Source organism: Stegostoma tigrinum, chromosome 9 (genome assembly GCF_030684315.1).
Source record: "Stegostoma tigrinum isolate sSteTig4 chromosome 9, sSteTig4.hap1, whole genome shotgun sequence".
Classification (NCBI taxonomy): Eukaryota; Metazoa; Chordata; class Chondrichthyes; order Orectolobiformes; family Stegostomatidae; genus Stegostoma; species Stegostoma tigrinum.
Genome location: NC_081362.1, coordinates 25,606,921 through 25,626,806, shown reverse-complemented (window position 1 = coordinate 25,626,806; position 19,886 = coordinate 25,606,921). Strand labels below are relative to the sequence as shown.

The 19,886-nt window shown below is 41.4% G+C and overlaps 1 protein-coding gene across 1 annotated transcript in view; it reads right to left on the bottom strand.

Moving 5' to 3' along the window:
• plg (plasminogen) overlaps nt 1-19,886 on the bottom strand; it is a 219,310-nt gene that overhangs the window by 63,529 nt on the left and 135,895 nt on the right. Inside the window, exons 20-22 of the mRNA XM_048536068.2 lie at nt 19,665-19,779; nt 12,216-12,355; nt 10,434-10,554 (exon numbers count right to left, since the gene is read on the bottom strand). Of these exons, the coding sequence (XP_048392025.2) occupies nt 10,434-10,554; nt 12,216-12,355; nt 19,665-19,779 (376 nt within the window). The remainder of the gene's footprint in view (nt 1-10,433; nt 10,555-12,215; nt 12,356-19,664; nt 19,780-19,886) is intronic.

Genomic DNA, 19,886 nt, shown 5'->3' with positions numbered 1-19,886 from the left:
GCATTTTTCTCTCAAAATTCTAATTTTTAAGTGAGAATATGACGAGGGCTCTTTAACAGTAGACTACAATAACTGAGATTGATGCACACAATGTGGAGGTGCCAATGTTGGACTAGGGTGGACAAGCTCAAAAATCACATGACATTGGGTTATAGTCCAACAGTTTATTTGGAAACACAAGCTTTCAGTCTCACTCCTTCTTCGGGTGTTAGTGAGAGAGGTAGTATCAGACACAGAATTTATAAGTAAAAGATCAAAGGGTTACATCATTGATGAGGATGTACTAAACAAACCTAAGGTGCAGTTAAATCTTTAATCAGTTTGAAGGTTTTAATTGATTAACGTGTATATGTAAATCCCTGAATTCCTTTCAAGTCATGGTCCTGAGAGAAGTAAAGGTTTTATCAGTGAAAAGGAGAGGTAACATTTTAGGTCAGAAAATGCATGTTAGGTGTGAAATCTTGTTTAGAATCTGTTTGTGGTTTTATTTATAAAGTAGGAATTTATAAAATACCATATTGACTGACTTTCTATGAACTGTGTGCTTTTTGAACAAAATACAACGTATCTGCAAATACAAATTCACCCCATAGATTCACGCGTGTGTGTGTGTGTGTGTGTGTGTGTGTGTGTGTGTGTGTGTGTGTGTGTGTGTGTGTGTGACAGGGAGGGAGCGAGTGATGGGGTGAGAGTGTGTGTGTGAGTGAGGGAGGAGAGAGAGTGTGTGTGTGTGAAGGGCGGCGACTGCAAGGAAGTATACCGAGAGCTGAACAACCAGGAACGCTACAGATGACCTGCCGTTCTGAACAAAGAACACATCTGTCAACTGGACAGACTGGTCAAGACTTTTGCTCAAGTCCTTCAGAGCACCCTACTCACTCTTATCCCACGTACTTCCTGGATAGGAGGCTTCTACTGCCTTCCAAAGATACACAAAGCCAACACAGCTGAACGCGCCACCATATCAAGCTATGGGACGCTGTGTGAAAACCTCTCTGTCGAGGGCATCTTAAAGCCCATTGTACAGGAGACCCACAGCTTCTGTCGCAACACTACAGATTTCTTACAGAAACTCAACACCCATGGACTGGTTCAGCAAGGAAAATTCCTCATCACAATGGATGTTTCAGTACTCTACACCAGTATCCCCCACGACGATGACATTGTCTCAGTGGCCTCAATAATCAATACCACCAACTGCCAATTTCCAGGCGCCATCCTACAACTCATCCATTTCATCCTTGCCACAACATCTTCACCATTGACAACCTTTTATTCTTCCAGACACTTGGAACAGCCTTGGAGTTCAGATTTGCTCTCCAGCATGCCCAACATTTTCATACAGGGATTCAAAGAAAACTGCTTTGCTGCATTAGAACCTCCGACCAATGCTATACACCAGATACACTGATGACATTTTCTTTCTTTGGACTCATGGCGAGAAATCACTGAAACAACTGCATAGTGACGTCAACAAATTTCATCCCACCATCAGACTCACCATGGACTACTCTTTAGAATCAGCCTCATTCTCAGACACTCGCATCTCCATCAGGGACAGACATGTCAAGTACATCAATTTAACACAAGCCCACAGATACTGTCATGATGCTGCACTTCTCTAGCTTCCACCTGAAACATATTAAAACAGCTATCCCCTACAGTCAACCCCTGCGCATACACAGAATCTGTTCGGATGAAGTGGAAGAGGAACAAGACATACACCTGAAGATGTTGAAGGATGCTCTGATAGGAACAGGATATGATGCTCAACTCATTGATCACCAGATCAAACAGGCCACAACGGAAAACCATAATGACGTCCTCAAAAGACAGACACAGGATATGTCCAATAGGGTGCCCTTCGTCGTCCAGTACTTCCTGGGAGCGGAGAAACTACACCATTTTCTTCGTAGCCTTCAACACATTATCGATGACAATGAACATCTTGCTAAGATCTTCCCCACACCTCCACTTCTTACCTTCAGACACTCGCAAACCTTAAGCTGACCTTTGTTCATAACAACCTACCTGGCCTTCGGGACAACATCAACCACAACACTATACAACCCTGTCATGGCAACCTCTGCAAGACATGTCAGATCTTTGACATGGAACTACCATCACACGTGGGAACACCACACACCATGGTATTTTATAAATAACAATGTGCGAAGCTGGATGAACACAGCAGGCCAAGCAGCATCTCAGGAGCACACAAGCTGACGTTTCGGGCCTAGAACCTTCATCAGAGAGAGGGATGGGGAGAGGGTTCTGAAGTAAATAAGGAGAGAGGTGGAGGCGAACCCTAATGGATAGAGGAGAAGATCGGTGGAGAGGAGAGTACAGGTGGGGAGGGGATAGGTCAGTCCAGGGAGGACGGACAGGTCAAGGAGGCAGGATGAGGTTGGTAGGTGGGAAATGGAGGTGCGGCTTGAGGTGGGAGGAGGGGATGGGTGAACGGAAGAACAGGTTAGGAAGGCGGGGACGAGCTGGGCTGGTTTTGTGATGCAGTTGGGGGAGGGGAAGAACTGGGCTGGTTTTGGGATGCAGTGGGGGAAGGGGAGATTTTGAAGCTTGTGAAGTCCACATTGATACCATTGGGCTGCAAGGTTCCCAAGCGGAATATGTGTTGCTGTTACTGCAACCTTCGGGTGGCATCATTGTGGCACTGCAGGAGGCCCATGATGGACATGTCGTCTGAGGAATGAGAGGGGGAGTTAAAATAGTTCGCGATTGGGAAGTGCAGTTGTTTATTATGAACCGAGCGGAGGTGTTCTGCAAAGCGGTCCCCAAGCCTCCGCTTGGTTTCCCCAATGTAGAGGAAGCCACACCAGGTACAGTGGATACAGTAGACTACATTGGCAGATGTGCTGGTTAACATCTGCTTAATATGGAAAGTCAGCTTGGGGCCTGGGATGGGGGTGAGGGAGGAGGTGTGGGGGCAAGTGTAGCACTTCCTGCGGTTGCAGGGGAAGGTGACAGGTGTGGTGGGATGGAAGGGAGTGTGGAGTGGACAAGGGAGTCATAGAGAGAGTGGTCTCTCCGGAAGGCAGACAAGGGTGGGGATGGAAAAATGTCTTGGTGGGGTCGGATTGTAGATGGCGGAAGTGCCGGAGGATGATGCATTGTATCCAGAGGTTGGTGGGGTGGTATGTGAGGACGAGGGGGATTCTCTTAGGGCGGTTATTGAGAGGGTGGGGTTTGAGGGATTGTTGCGGGAACTGCGGGAGACACAGTCAAGGGCGTTCTCGACCACTGCAGGGGGTTGTTGTGGTCTTTGAAGAACATGGACATCTGGGATGTGCGGGAGTGGAATGCCTCATTCCTGGGAGCAGATGCGGCGGAGGCGAAGGAATTTTTGCAGGGGGTTGGGTGGGAGGAGGTGTATTCTAGGTAGCTGTGGGAGTCGGTGGGCTTGAAGCAGACAACAGTTTCTAGCTGGTTGCCTGAGATGGAGACAGAGAGGTCCAGGAAGGTGAGGGATGTGTTGGAGATGGCGCAGGTGAACTTGAGGTTGGGGTGGAAAGTGTTGGTGAAGTGGATGAACTGTTCGAGCTCCTCTTGGGAGCACGAGTCGGAGCCAATACAGTCATCAATGTAACGGAGGAAGAGGTGGTGTTTGGGGCCAGTGTAGGTGCGGAAGAGTGACTGTTCCATATTAAGCAGATGTGCACCTGCACATCTGCCAATGTAGTATACTGTATCCACTGTACCCGGTGTGGCTTCCTCTACATTGGGGAAACCAAGCGGAGGCTTGGGGACGCTTTGTAGAACACCTCCGCTCGGTTCGTAATAAACAACTGCGCTTCCCAATCGCGAACCATTTTAACTCCCCCTCTCATTCCTCAGACGACATGTCCATCATGGGCCTCCTGCAGTGCCACAATGATGCCACCCGAAGGTTGCAGGAACAGCAACTCATATTCTGCTTGGGAACCCTGCAGCCCAATGGTATCAATGTGGACTTCACAAGCTTCAAAATCTCCCCCTCCCCCACTGCATCCCAGAACCAGCCCAGCTCGTCCCCTCCCCCCCACTGCATCACACAACCAGCCCAGCTCGTCCTCGCCTCCCTAACCTGTTCTTCTTCTCACCTATCCTCTCCTCCCGCCTCAAGCCGCACTTCCATTTCCCACCTACTAACCTCATCCTGCCTCCTTGACCTGTCCGTCTTCCCCGGATTGACCTATACCCTCCCCACCTCCCCACCTCCCCACCTATACTCTCCTCTCCACCTATCTTCTCCTCTATCCATCTTCGGTCCGCCTCCCCCTCTCTCCCTATTTATTTCAGAACCCTCTCCCCATCCCCCTCTCCCTATCCCCCTCTCTGATGAAGGGTCTAGGCCCGAAACTTCAGCTTTTGTGCTCCTGAGATGCTGTGTTCATCCAGCTTCACACTTTGTTATTTTGGATTCTCCAGCATTTGCAGCTCCCATTATCTCTGGTGTTTTATAAATTCCTGCTTTAGAAATAAAACTAGCCTGATTCCAAACTAAAACACAAACAGATTCCAAACAATGTTTCACACCTAACATGCATTGTGTGACCTAAAATGTCCCTCTTCTTTACACTAATAAAACCTTTACTTCTCTCAGGACTGTGACTTGAAAAGAATTCAGGGGTTTATATGTACAGATTAATCAATTAAAACCTTCGAACTGATTAAAGATTTAACAGTATCATCATCAATGGTGTGAATCTTTGATCTTTCACTTGTAAATTCTGCCTGATACTACCTCACTCACTAACATCTGAATAAGGATTGAGGGTCCAAAAGCTTCTGCTTTCAAATAAACAAGTTGGACTATAAGCTGGTGTCATATGATTTCAGACTTAGATCGGTGCAGTTATTGGGAATGGGTTTGAGACAGTGAGCAATCAATTAAAGCATTTTCAACACCACCACAACCACCTCACCCCCATCATTTTGAATTGTAGGAGGGGGCTTGGTGACACAGTCATAGCAAAAATCTAGCATTGATGTGTTCCTCACTTTCTTAATGTTGCTACAACATTCCCATTTCAGTTTTATTGCTACAATTGGCCTACTCCAACCTGCTCCATTCTGATCCCACGATGATGGAAGTCCATGTCTACCTCAATTGCTAACAAACTGGTCTCCAGAAACGTCCACGCACCTCTCCGTTCCAACACAACCGAAGCAAATCAATTTTTACTTAAGGGACATCACTACTGATTCTATTAGTTCTACTTTTGTATGGCGGAAAAATATTTAATGGGATGTCTAGATTCACTATCCAGTCGGAGGTCTGATGGGTTAAATGGAGAAATTAGGTGCTTCCCGTAGTAATTCTTAGAGACAGATTGATGTAATGTATTCCATATTCCAAGACACATAGCCACAATGCACAATCATCCCTCAATTTGCATTTACGGAACTGGTGGCCACATCTAATGTGTCTCAACCAGGTTTGGTGAGTCCACTGTTTTAACCAGGGGTTGCTCACTCATAAAAAACAGCAAGCTTGTGAATTAAAGTTACCTAAGACCCAGCCACTGGCATGGGTTGGCTCAAATCAGCTCAGCTCAGAGGTATGACATAAAGTGAAAATTCCTTATTTAGAGGAAAAATAATGAGGTAATCCTGACAGCGTCCTTGGAGTGATCCTATAGTGGGAAAACACCGGCTTCTCAGACAAGCTAAGAAGCAAAAAGATAATACACCCTCATTTCAGGAAGATAAGGATAAACAATAAAAATGAAGGATTTCAGCGTGCCAGCCGCAAAAACTCTGGAGATCACTCTTTGTGAAATTGAGGATCCCATGCTTGGAAGGGTGGAGATAACCCCGAGATTTGGGAGAAATCTCCTGGCCGATGTGAGTTTTTATTCTTGCATATTAACCTTTATTTTGTTAACTGTCCAGGAGGGAGTGTTATGGAAACCAGAGAGGGTGTGCTTAGTTTCTAGTCTTGTACAAATTGCATCCCTGCTATTAATCTTTTCCTAACCAAACAGTGTGAATTGTATGTCTGTTTTAATTAGACTAATAAAGTTGGTGGTCAGTTGATACAGGTTTAACTTTTGTCCTCTTTGTGTCAAGTCAATAACTGTTGTCAAGGGCAGTAACTGGGCAACAACTATGTTTGAGCGGTTGAAATTAGGTGTCTTTGCTATTGGGTGTGTGATGAAGTATTGGCTCTTTTATGTTGTCTTGTACAATTTTAAGCACTTTCTTGGTAGATGTTACAAATTGTTGAGAACGGAAGAGTCAGTGTTGTTCATCTTTCCATCTTATGATTCCACTACAGGAACATTACATTTTTTCTAAAGCACAAAAACGAACTATTTGATCCAGTTGCCTTGTGCAAAACTTTCTGCTCCAAGCCAACCTTTTCCAACTCTCTCCCATCTAATCCCAGAAGGATAATATATCCATCTATTTTTTGCCTTCCTCATTTTATCTAGCTTCATCTTAAATATGTCGATACTATTCACTTCAAGCACTCCTTGTGGTTGTGCATTGTTACCAGTGTTTAGGTAGAGAAATTCACTCCTGAATTCCTGTTAGATTTAATACTAAATGTTTTCAGATTAGATTCCCTACAGTGTGGAAACAGGCCCTTTGGGCTAGCAAGTCCACACCGCCCCTTGAAGCATCCCACCCAGATCCATCCCCATATAACCCACACACCCCTGAACGCTATGGGCAATTTAGCATGGCCAATCCACCTGGCCTGCACATCTTTGGACTGGAGGAGGAAACCGGAGCACCCGGAGGAAACCCACGCACACACGGGGAGAACGTGCAAACTCCGCACAGACAGTTACCCGAGGCTGGAATCAAACCCGGGTCCCTGGCGCTGTGAGGCTGCAGTGCTAACCACTGAGCCACCGTGCTACCTTTTTATGGCCTTTTGCTCTGGTGCACAGTGCAAATAGAAACAATTTTGCGTCAATCTCTGCTTGTCAAATCCTTTAAAAAATTTAAAGATATCTATAGTGTAATCCTTTTGAAGTAAAGAAAGCCAGCCTATCTATCCTTTCCTGAGAGATATTCCCTCTCTGTTCCATTGTCATTCTTTGAATTTTGGTTGCACATTCTTAATTTCCTCTATCCTTTCTTATATATGGTGACCAGGGCTTTTCAGTATTTCCAGTGTAGTCTAAATAAGGTTTTATACAAGCTTAGCATAACTTCTCTGCTTTTCAATTTTGTCCATCTAGAACTAGTACATTGTTTCTTTTTTCCTGGCATGCATCACTACTTTATTGATTTGAGTATCTGCACACTTGGCTAACATTGCAGCTGTTCTCTCACTTAGACTTCTGCTTTCCAAAACATGCTCTCCTTCTTGGCCCTTGCATAACCCAGCATGCTCTACTTTCTATTTTGCAATTAATTTGATAATTATATGCCCTTTCTTCAAGTCTGAATGTCTTCATGGTACTTATTTTACTGCTCCTTTGTATTAACCAAACAATTTGGTGTCATCCAAAAATTTACAATTTATACTGACTCCCAATTCCATGTTCTTTATATAAATAGTGAACAACTGCAGCTTCAGCCCCGGTCTTTGTGGAAGACCATTATATTTTCCCAATCTGAGTAGCTACTCTTAGCTTTGTTTCCCAACTTATAAGGAGGGTGCAAGTCCTTTCCAACCACAAGTCCTCCATGAAAAGCTAAAGATGAGAACGAGATAGGTATAATGAAAATAGAAGAAAGGAGATAGAAACATAGAAGATAGGAGCAGGCGGGGGCCATTAAGCCGTTCCAGCCTGCCCTGCCATTTGCCATGATCATGACTGATTATCCAACTCAAAAATCTAATCCTGCTTTCTCCCCGTAATCTTTGATCTCACTCACCCCAAGTGCTATGTTTAGCCGCCACTTGAATACATTCAATGTTTTGGCATCAACTGCTTCCTGTGATAATGAATTCAACAGGCTTACCCCTCTTTGGCTGAAGAAATGACTCCTCATCTCCATCCTAAATGGCCTACCTCAAATCCTTAAACTGTGATCCCTGGTTCTGGACACACCCACTATAGGGAACACCATCCCAGCATCTATCCTGTCCAGTCCTTTTAGAATTTTATAAGCCTCTATGATATCCCTCCTCATTCACCTGAACTCCAGCAAAAACAATCCTAACCTAGTCAATCTCTCCTCAGACGTCAGTCCCAATGTCCTGGAATCAGCCTAGTAAACATTCACTGCACTCCCTCGAGAGCAAAAGCATCCTTCCTCAAAAAGGAGACCAAACCTACACATTATATTGTAGAGGTGGCCTTACCAAGGCACTATATAACTACAATAACACATCCTACTCCTGTACTTGAAACGTCTCACAATGAAGGCCAACATACCATCTTTACTGCCTGCTGTACCTGCATGCTTACCTGGTACACAAGGACACCCAGGTCCCGCTACACACTCCCCTCTCCCAATTTACATCCATTCAGGTAGCAATGTGCCTTCTTGTTTTTACTTATGAATTGAATAATTTCACAATTATGTAAATTTATACTACATCTGCCATTGATTTGCCCACTTATCCAAGCTGTCTAGATCAAGCCGGAGAATCGCTGCATCCCTATCACAGTTCACACTCCCACCCAACTTGGTCTCATCTGCAAACATTGAGATGTTACATTTTCTTCCCTCATCCAAATCATTAGTATATATTGTGAATAGCTGGTGTCCCAACACAATCCCAGTGGCACCCCACTGGTTATTGCCTGCCAAATTGTAAAGGACCCATTAATTCCTACTCTTTGTTTCTACTCTACCAACCCGTTTTCTATCCTTCTCAATATACTTCTTCCAATCCCATCTGCTTTAATCTTGTAAAATAATCTCTAATGTGGGATTTTGTCAAATGTTTCTGAAAGTCCAAATGTACCACATCGACTGGCTTCCCCTTGTCAACTCTACTAGTTACATCTTCATAGAATTCCAACAGATTTGTCAAGTATGATTTCCCTTCCATAAATCCATGCTGACTCTGTCTGATCCTGCCACTGCTTTCTAAATGCTCCACAATAAAGTCCTTGATAATGGATTCGAGAAATTTCTAGTGAACTTTCCACTGACACCAGTGTCAGGCTTACTGGTCTATAATTTTTTGTTTCTTTTTACCTCCCTTTTGAATATTGGAGTGACATTAGTATCTTCCAATCTGCAGGGACTGTTCCAAAGTCTGTAGAATTCTAGAAGATAACTACCAATGCATCCATTATTTCTACAGCCATTCCCTTAAGTACACTTGGATGTATATTGTCAGGCCCTGTGGATTTATCTATCTTCAATCCCATCAATTTTTCCAGCACCTTTTCTCTACTAATACTGATCGCCCTCAATTCTTCCCTGTCACTAAATCTTGCACTCTCCAACACTTCTGGTATCTGATTTGTATGCTCTTTTGTGAAGACAGAACCAAAGTATGTATTCAGTTGTTCAGCCATTTCTTTTTCCCTTATCATACATTCCCTGGTTTCTAATATTAGGAGACCTACATTTGTCTTCACCAATCTCTTTCTCTTCATGTACCTGTAGAAACTCTTAGTGTCAGTCTTTATGTTCCCTGCAAGATAACTTATATACTGTATTTTCCCCAACTCAATCAATCCCTTGGTTCTTCTTTGCTGAAAAAGCTCCCAGTCCTCTGAGTTATTATTTTTCTTGGCCATTCTGTATGCTTCTTCCTTGGATCGGATACCATCTCTAATTTTGTTTGTAAGCCATTTATCGGCCCTCTTACCAATTTTGCATTTGCGCCGGACAGGAATAAACAGTTGTTGCTGTTCCCCCGTGCATCCCTTTTTTGCTATTGTCAATCCACTGTGATCCCATTAAGTAACTGTCCCTGATCTATCAAGGCCAACTCATGCCACATATCTTCATAGTTTCCTTTATTAAGACTCAGCACCCTTATCTCCCAATCAACTACCTTACTCTCCATCTTTAGAGAAAAAAAGCCAGATAAAGAAAAAGAGAGACAGAGTGCAAACTTGCTTAGGAAAGAAAAATGAAGTGAACACTTACCCAAAATGGGACAATTGAAATTTTGATATACATGAAATTTAAGGACAAGGAACCATTCAACAAAGTTAAGAGTTTCTATAGGTACGTGAAGGGAGAGATTGGTGAAGACAAATGTAGATCACCTAATGACAGAAACCAGGGAATGTCTAATAGGGGACAAAGAAATGGCTGCAAGAAGATAATCACAATTTTGTTAAATTACCCTCATGTTCCATAAATTCTCCACTTTGTTCAATCCTTTCTCCCTCAAATTTCAACATTATCAGACTAATGATCAAAAGTTTAATATCAGAACCAAATTTCCCAGACAACAAGTATTCTTCTTTCATTCAGATTCTGAGAAGGAATTTTACTCCAAATGATAAATAATTAAAGAGCAATGAAAGAAAATACAAATAGTGAATTGTCATACTTACATGCTTGGATTGTATCCATGAAGATGAGGTGTTTGTGAATTCCAATGTTGACATGTGACACCGTCCACTGTTTGGGAAATTTTACCACGATAATCCTCACCACTGCAGATCATGCACTCCTCTGTAATCAAAATATCAAATAGCACATGGCACTACTGTTATGGAACAAAAAAAAGCAGAGCTGTGCAAAAGCACAGCAGAATAAAGAGAACCAATTATTTACTCAATCTGGAAGTTTGCATTAACCAAGTGCCATTGATGGGAGAATAAATCTCTCGAATTTATTTTGGGGAATATCAGTCCACAGTATCACAGAGTTAATTCATTCTCACTGCAGCATGGGGAATGCTTAAAGTTCTTTTACAACCAAAAGAAAATTGGGCAGTTCAGCAGCATGAACAAAGCCAGCATCAATTAGATCATGGAAGCTATGGATCTCAATTCAATTTATCTATTTGTTACCAGAACTGATATTAACACAATTTGGTAATATCAGTTTGTACATTTCAATTAATCCAGTGTCCAAAGCTATTTTGCAGCAGAGAGTTTCAGATTTCCACTACATTTATGTGTATCTATTCTTTCACAAATTTCAATCTCAGATTTTAATTTAGCAATTTACACAAGGTTCAGTAATAGCATCCATTACCTTTTTCTCCATTCAGCTCCTGTACTTGCTCACCTTTAAGGTAGAAATTTTTCACTAATTCACAACAAATTAACTGTCTTAGAGATTTCAAATTTTCCTAGGTCCCAGTTAATTTTACTTTGTAGAGTTAACATTTTGGGTCGAGTGACCCTTCCTCAGACCCCCATTCTAAGGAAGGGTCACTTGATCCAAAACATTAACTCCAATTTCTCTCTGCAGATGCCGCCAGACCTGCTGAGCTTTTCCATCAGTTTCTGTTTCTGAAATTTAATTTTGATGTATGTTTTGTGATTTTCTTTTTAGTTTTTCTGTGTAGTAAACTTCTGTTAAAGAAAAATCTGCAGTGTCATATGTGCATGTCTGAGTGACTAATCACCACATTAATGAATTAAGCAAAACAAAAATAAATGTATAATCTAGCAGGCTAAGTTAAAGTCTGGGATCTGACTTGTCCTGTAGTATCAGCCTAGATCATAATATCAAAACTACCATTTGGAAACGTCTTCACCACACAGTGTGTGCCAGGTGATAAGGGCATCTTACCAATACCTCAAAGGCCAATTAAGAAGGTTCGATAAATGCTGGTTTTACCAGAAATGAAAACATTTCCAAGAACATATACAGGACATTCAGCCCAACTGGTCTAATCCAGTGGTTATACTCAATACAAACCAACTCCTCCTCCACCCTTCATTCGTCTAATTCTTTCAATATATTCTTCAATTCCTTTCACAGCAAAAGGCTTAGCTAGCTTCCCCTTAAAGCATCAATTTATGGGTAAAAGGGTTTTCCTGAAATTATTGAGTATATTGAAATTAATTTGCCAACTGCTCGTGTGTTTGAAAGTTTATTAATTTCTCCCCATAACTTCATATTCTTTCTCAGTAGTTACCACTCACAATTTGATGTCAGTTGCAAATTTGGAAATGGTACTCCTGATTTCAAGTTCATATTGTTGATGGAAGCGGTAAACAACTGATGCAAATACAACATTGTTTCCAGACTTCCAACAGTTCTGAGTTGCTTTAATCCTATGCTGCGTTTTCTGTAGGCTAGCCAGTTTGCCATTCTTTCTTTTGTCATCGCTGAACCTTCAGGCATTCATTCAAATGTTGAACTCCACACAACAATACCTTCACAATTTTGTATCTGACAGTATTCCCAGCGTTTGTTCACATCTTGAGTGTAGCACCAGGGCCCTGTGGAATCATTATCAGGATTTCTGCAATAGTTTTCTTCCAGGTCAGCATGTGGGCTATTTTCTGGGGTGTAACTATTTGAAAAGAAACATGGTCACTTTAAAAATGTGTTCATTTGAAGGCAATGTGTATTTGGCAATAGACAATTGGAGCATTGAAAATTTGAACACAATGCAGTCAAGATTTTGCACATTTATATAGTGCGTTTCAGGGCTTTAGGATGTGCCAAAGTGTTTCACAGCCTGCAAGTAAGAGGTTGAGAGTTGAAGTTGTAGACGTTTATAAAATCATAATGGTTTTTGATCAGGTGAATGGCAAGTGAGTTTTCATTGGGGTGAGGACTTTCAAGACTAGGGGCTGTATTTTTAAGGTGAGAGGGAAAGATCTTAAAAAGCCATAAGGGACAACTTTTTTACACAGTGTGGTTCATGAGAAAGACTTCCAGAGAACGTGGTGGATCTGAGTACACTTACAATGCTTAAAAGTCATTTAGTTAAGTATGTGAATAAGAAATGTTTGGCGAGATATGGGCCAAGCGCAGGCAGGTGGGACTGATTTAGTTTGGGATTATGGTCAGCATGGACTGGTTGGACTGAAGGGTCTGTCTCCATGCTGTATAACTTTACATATGTTGCATCATTACATATGTTTACATATGTTACATAAGGTACTTTTGGAATTGTGGTCACAACTGCAATATAGGAAATAGGCACTAATTTTCATACAATAATCTCCTACAAACAGGAATGAAGTAAAAGTACAGAAATAATGGGAACTGCAGATGCTGGAGAATTCAAGATAACAAAGTGTGGGGCTGGATGAACACAGCAGGCCAATCAGCATCTTAGGAGCACAAAAGCTACCATTTCAGGCCTAGACCCTTCACCAGAAAAGCCTTTTCTGATAAAAGTACAGATAATCTGTTTAAAACATTGGTTGAGGGATGGACTTTGGGCAGGACAATGGAAGAATTTCCCATTGTTTTTTTCCAATAATGCCATTTGAACTTTTACATCTACTTGTGAATGGACATAATGCCTTAATTTAGAATTTTCCCCCCCAAAGAAAGTTTTGCCAAGTATCTTAGGAAGCATTTATTCAATTCTGCACTGGGTTATTATCCTGGATTAGGTGATCAAGTTGCTGAGGAAAGTGAACTCACAAATTTTTGGGAAACAGTGCTACTACAGAACAAAGTTTTATACTTCACAACGTTAAGATATAAATATTCCTGTGAAATTAACTCATCCCACTACATTAAGATAGTGTTAACCTACACACTTTGAAAACACCATGCTTTCAATCTCACTTTGACATTATATTGCATAATTTCATCCGTTTTTTAATTTGTCACTTTGCAAGTATGACCACATTCTTTGAACTATTTAGATTTATTGGCTTTGGACAATCTGAAATTCATATTTACTGAGTCTCAACTACAGACTGAAGTGCACCAAGCTAAAGTGATTTGTTAACCAGACCACCTGTCCTGGATTGAATCGAGCGTGAATTCTGTGCCAGTGAATTTGGCAGTGAAGAACAGGTTCCCAGAATATCCTGCAGAATTTAACTGTAAGGCTCCTGTATTTTTTTATCCATCCACAGGATACCCACACACAAGCAGCCTGATTTACAACCTAGAGCAGTTAGATTTAGTGGAAAAGTGAGAGAAATCTCAGGAAGATTCCTGGAAAAAAAATGGACACTGGACCATCTGTTTGAAAACGGTATAATCTTATATAAAACTATCATGAATAGGTACCCTACGTCATGGAGATCTGGTGGTAAATGGAGAACAGTAGGGGCAGGAAAGAACCAAGCTCTGGACTTGAAGAATAGGAGTGCTTGGGTGGACTGATGTGACTAGGGATCAGGGTGGAGCAGAGAGATCCCTGGGAGAGTGTGTTTATCGGTTGATTTGTTATGTGTCTGGAGGATGCCTTCCAGTTATGCCCAAAGGTTGCAAAAACATTTACCTTGTGGGTTCTTTCTGTCTTGTTTTTCTGCAAGGTCTGGTAAACTCAGCCAAAACAAATTTTGAATGAACTGTCTGTTAAAATGAAGGCAACCAACATCATTATAATATTTAAATGATCGACCTGCTTCCGGTGAGTGCATTGCAAGCCTATCCATTGCCCCACCGCGATTAAATCTGCAGTGTAACACTTTGAGATAAATTAACTTCCTGTTCCAGATGTAGTCGTAATCTGCAACATGACCCCAAAACACCTGCTTTTGGGAGTCATAATTCAGTCCTTTGTAATTGACAGCTAAAACGCATTAGTTTATTCACTCATTTGACATGTGGGGAGGATCATGAATGCCAGAATGTTTGACTTTGAACTATGGACCAGACACACCCATGAACAAAAGATCATATTTCTGTTAGAATGTGAAGTAATTGGTAGAGATGGATGAGATAAGCTACTGTTTCAATAAGACTTTCCCAACCTCCAAACCAGACACAGAGAGTTATATCCTCCTTCTGTTCTACCTAAGAATTGGACAAATAAATTTCAAAGAATCATCAGAAGCTAAAACCCCTGCTCCAAGACAATAGCATTCAGTTCTTTAGTGATAGATTGAATATATCTGTTGACTCTACACTGTTTGCTGTAACTCAAACCATATGTGTGTGGATGCAGAGTGAAACAGAAGCTAAACTAAAACGAGGCAGTTAGTATACGAGGCTTGGGGACCGCTTTGCAGAACACCTCCGCTCGGCTCGCAACAAACAACTGCACCTCCCAGTCGCGAACCATTTCGACTCTCCCTCCCATTCCTCAGACGACATGTCCATCATGGGCCTCCTGCAGTGCCACAATGATGCCACCCGTAGGTTGTAGGAACAGCAACTCATATTCCGCTTGGGAACCCTGCAGCCCAATGGTATCAATGTGGACTTCACAAGCTTCAAAATCTCCCCTCCCCCCACTGCATCCCAAAACCAGCCCAGCCTGTCTCAGCTTCCCTAACCTGTTCTTCCTCTCACCCATCCCTTCCTCCCACCTCAGGCCGCACCTCCATTTCCTACCTACCACCTCATCCCACCTCCTTGACCTGTCCATCTTCCCTCCACTGACCTATCCCCTCCCTACCTCCTCACCTATACTCTCCTCTCTACCTGTCTTGTTTTCTCTTCATCTTCGGTGCCCCCCCCCTCCCTATTTGTTCCAGTTCCCTCTCCCCATTCCCCTCTCTGAGGAAGGGTCTAGGCCCGAAACGTCAGCTTTTGTGCTCCTGAGATGCTGCTTGGCCTGCTGTGTTCATCCAGCTCCACACTTTGTTATCAAGTATAAGCACGTGACCCTTTTTTAAAATACAGTAAATAAAACTCATCTATAAACAAAGCAACTGAGATGCCATCTCTGCACAGCTCAAGGAGAAAAAACATATAATAAGCATGTCTTATCCTTCTGTTGCAACCTTTCTATGCTCCTTATCAACATAAAACAAAGGATCTAATCATTGCTGTTTGTAGTTGCCTGTTGGCTGTTGTGTTTCCTTATCAACACAGGAACCAGATTTCAAAAGTTTTGCATTAGCTCTAATTCTGTGGAACATGCTGAGAACACGGAAGGTGTTGTACAAGTACAAGTTTTTATTTTTCCATTAATTAGTTCTGTGCATTCTCAGTTATGACAGCAGTGTCATATTGAGGGCATCATGATGCTTTTAAAGTTGCAACTGAAACATGTCCATCAATAATGTCGAACAGAAGATTTATTTTCTGTTGTTATCCCTTGTAAACAGTACATGCACTTTAATTTCAAGTCTTCATCGATGAAGTAAATAACTGTGTTTGATAGAAATCATAGAACTATGCTGCCCAAAACCAGGGGTCACAGTTTAAGGGTACAGGGTAAACCATTCAGGATTAAGATGAGGAGAAAATTCTTCAACTTGGCAGTGGTGAACCTGGAGAAATTTTTGCAACAGAAAGCAATTGAGTGCAAAATTAGAAAATTATAATTTAGTCAGGCAGAGCCAGCATGGCTTCATGAAAGGGAAATCATATTTGCCTAATTTATTAGAGTTTTTAAGCAAGTCTCAAACACAGTGGATAAAGGGGAACCAGTAGATGTGTTGTATTTGGACTTCAATACAGAAGTAGGTAGAAAGGCAAGTTGCAAAGAGGATATTGATCAGTTAAGTAAAAGGTTAAATGAAGTATAATGTGGGAAAGTGTGAAGTTATTCATTTTGGAAGGGAAAACAAAAGAACAGTGTATTATTTAAATAGAGAAAAGCTGCAGAAATCTGCAACACAAAGAAATTTAGGGGTACTTGGGCATAAAGCACAAATCTAACACAGTTGTTGCAGATTTAGTAGGAACTGCGGATGCTGGAGAATCCGAGATAACAAGGTATAGAGTTGGATGAGCACAGCAGGCCAAGCAGCATCATAAGAGCAGGAAGGCTGACATTTCAGGCCTAGACCCTCCTATGATGCTGCTTGGCCTGCTGTGTTCATCCAGGTCTACACCTTATTATCTCACACAGTTGTTGCAAGTAGTCAAGAAGGAATGTTGGCCCTTATTTCAAAGGGGGTTGTAGTATAAGAGTAGGGAATTCTGCAACTGTGCAATGTGTTGGTGAGTGTTGGAGTGCTGTGAGCAGTTTTCATACCTTTATTTAAGGAAAGAGATTGTCTAATTGGAGGCAGTTCAGAGAAGATTCACTTGGATGATCTCTGGTATTTATCTTATTATCTTATGAGCAAAGGCTAAACATATTGGAACACTACTCACTGGAGTTTAGAAGAACAAGAGGCAATCTCATTGAAAAATATAGGATTCTTAAGGGGGTGACAGGGTAAATGCTGAGAGAATGTTTCTTTTCAGAAGAGAGTCCAGGACCAGAGGGCACAGTCTTAGAATAAAGGGGCACCAATTTAAGACTAAGATAAGGGGTAATTTCTTCTCTCAGACTGAGAGTAAAGTCAATGTGTAAAGTTAAAGCTGAGATAGGTTTTTGATCAGGAGGGGAATCAAGGGCTATGAGAAAAAGGCAGCCAAATGGAAGTGAGGAGTGTTTGATCAGCCACGATCCCATTGAATGCTAGAACAGATTTGAGGGGCTGTATAGCTACTCCAGTTTTTAATTGTTATGGTATTATTGTGGCCAAAACATTGAATGTTTTTAATATGTTGTATATTGTCTTTAGGGCTAAAGGGGTCAAACGGTATGCTCAAAAAGAGAACAGGAACAAGATACTGAGTTAGATGATCATGATCAGTCATGAGCATATTGAATGGTAAAGCAGGTTCGAAGGGCCAAGTGGCCTTCTTCTGCTCCTATCTCCCAATTTTCTATGAAGATTTGGCCCATTATACTACTGTTGACTCTGAAAGAATTGTGCAATTAGCCCCACTTTGAGCTCTTTTTTCCATAGCAAATGGAAACATTAACTTTTGAGATGTATATCTAATTCTCTTTAGAAAATGAGTATTGAATTCACTCCCATCACCCGTTCATTTAGTGCTTCCCAGATTAAAGTAACTTGCTAAATAAACTTATGTTGCCTTATCTCCCCTCTGGTTCTCTGGTCATAAATCTTTGTCCCTTGTTTTCTAAACTTTTAGCCAATGGTTGTTTTCTCTCTATTTATTCTATCAAAATCCTATTTGATTTCCCTTAATATTCTTTAATGTAAAGAACAAACCTACCTTCTCCAGATTCTCTGTATAACTGACATTCCACACCAATAACCTTTCCAGTAAATTTCCCCTTCACTCATTCCAAGCATAACTAACCTTTCTAAAGCATGATGCTCAGAATTGGATGTGAGAGCATTTATCATGAATCATGAAGATTAGCAATGCCCCTTCAATTGATTTTCCCTTTAGTGTATTATTTCTGAGTAATATTTTCCATCTGCTATGTATCAGGAAGGAATAATGCTTTTCATAAGTTTTTTTTAAATGTAAGGTCAATGACAGGTAATAAAAATATATTAGAGTTGGAGTCATTGGGTGGCATTATTTTGCCATTAAGGAGACCCGTTTCACCAAATACTGCACTTGCCTTGCCAAACGAATTATGGAGTGATTACTCCAAATGTCAAAAGGATACCCTGTTCATGTGCAGAATCAGGTTGTGATGTGAGCTGACCATGTCTGTACATCAGCACTTGTGGCTGCCACCTAAGGAGAAGCTGGGGAAGATACTGGGGACAAGATCACTGGGGAAGCTGGATATGAGGGGTCTGGGGAGACTCTGGAGGAGGCAGAATTTGCTGTCCCTGGCAAAATAGTTATTTGCCACATTGCTACCCGGCCATCATCTACTGCACTGGAGGGCAACACACAGACGCAGTACCCAACAGTGCTAGGAGCATGATCAGATACAGTGCTTGGTGAAGGACAGTAGTTTGCTTGTCAGATTCACAATCAGTGAGTTTTTGGCCAAGTGGAGGAAGAAGATGGACCGGGCAGCTCCAGAAACATATTGTGTAGACTGCAAACCCCCAAAATAACTTTAAATAGGAAACATAAGTGACAGTGCAAAAAGCTTCCATTTTGTTTGTTGCAGTGACATGACACTGCAAACTTATGTTCTTGTGCATAAATGGACTCTGCACCACCTAGTCATAGCATTCACAATAAACAAGGCCAACAAAGTTAGAAGAGCCTAACCAGATCCAGTAATTAGTTTTGCTCTTTAAAATGGTTTGAAGTTAATTTGTACTAAGGAAGTTAATTAAAATAATTATATTTCAGACAACATGAGAAGTTCTGAAGAAGGGTCAATGGATGTAAAATGTTAACTCTGACTTAGCTCCACGGTTGCTGCCAGACCTACTGATTTTTTTCCAGCAATTTCTGTTTTTATGTATGTGTTAGGTTATAAAGTTTGATTGCTTATACATTTATTTAATTACATGTATATAATTGGGGCCTTAGGCTTGGGTTGGTGCACAAATCAAAAAGAATGGTAATCTTCTCTGCAACTTGCTTGCATTAAGTCTGTACAACAATGGGCTAGTTCAGTGGAGTGTTCTTGTATTTTATAAAATGTCCAATAATAATGACTGTATGGAATGTCATTAATGCACATTTAACAAAAAGCAACCTGTATCTGAATGAAGGCAAGTTCTGACTTCTTCAAAGTCTTTTCATTTGACCTCTTGAGCTCTTCTTTAAACATAATCTATTGGCTGTGGCCTATTGGCACACATTGGCCTGATTTCAGTACTTTTGTAATTGTTTAGACATTAAGAGAAATTATGCTAAATACAACATGAATCCATTGAATTAAGTACAGCATACAATCAGACACAATCTGATTCAAATACATTTATCAATTATTTGCTACATTACTTAGTATTTTTTACATCCTGAAACAAGTTAGACAAGTTTAATAAAGAAAATTAAAGACTGACTTTGGTTTGTGTGGTGTGTTGCTGTCCCATCTTTGACAGGTTCTCCCAGAAATGGTTTTCATTGCTGTTCCTCTGTAGTTGGCACCATTGTCTGACTTGCATTCCAAAAGGAAGGCTAATGAAGAAGAAATGAAAGGAAATGGTGAACTGGGCAGCTGTTAAATAATGTTAGGCTTTGGAAACATTTGAAACAATAGAGGCTGCAAATTTGGCAAAATTTGG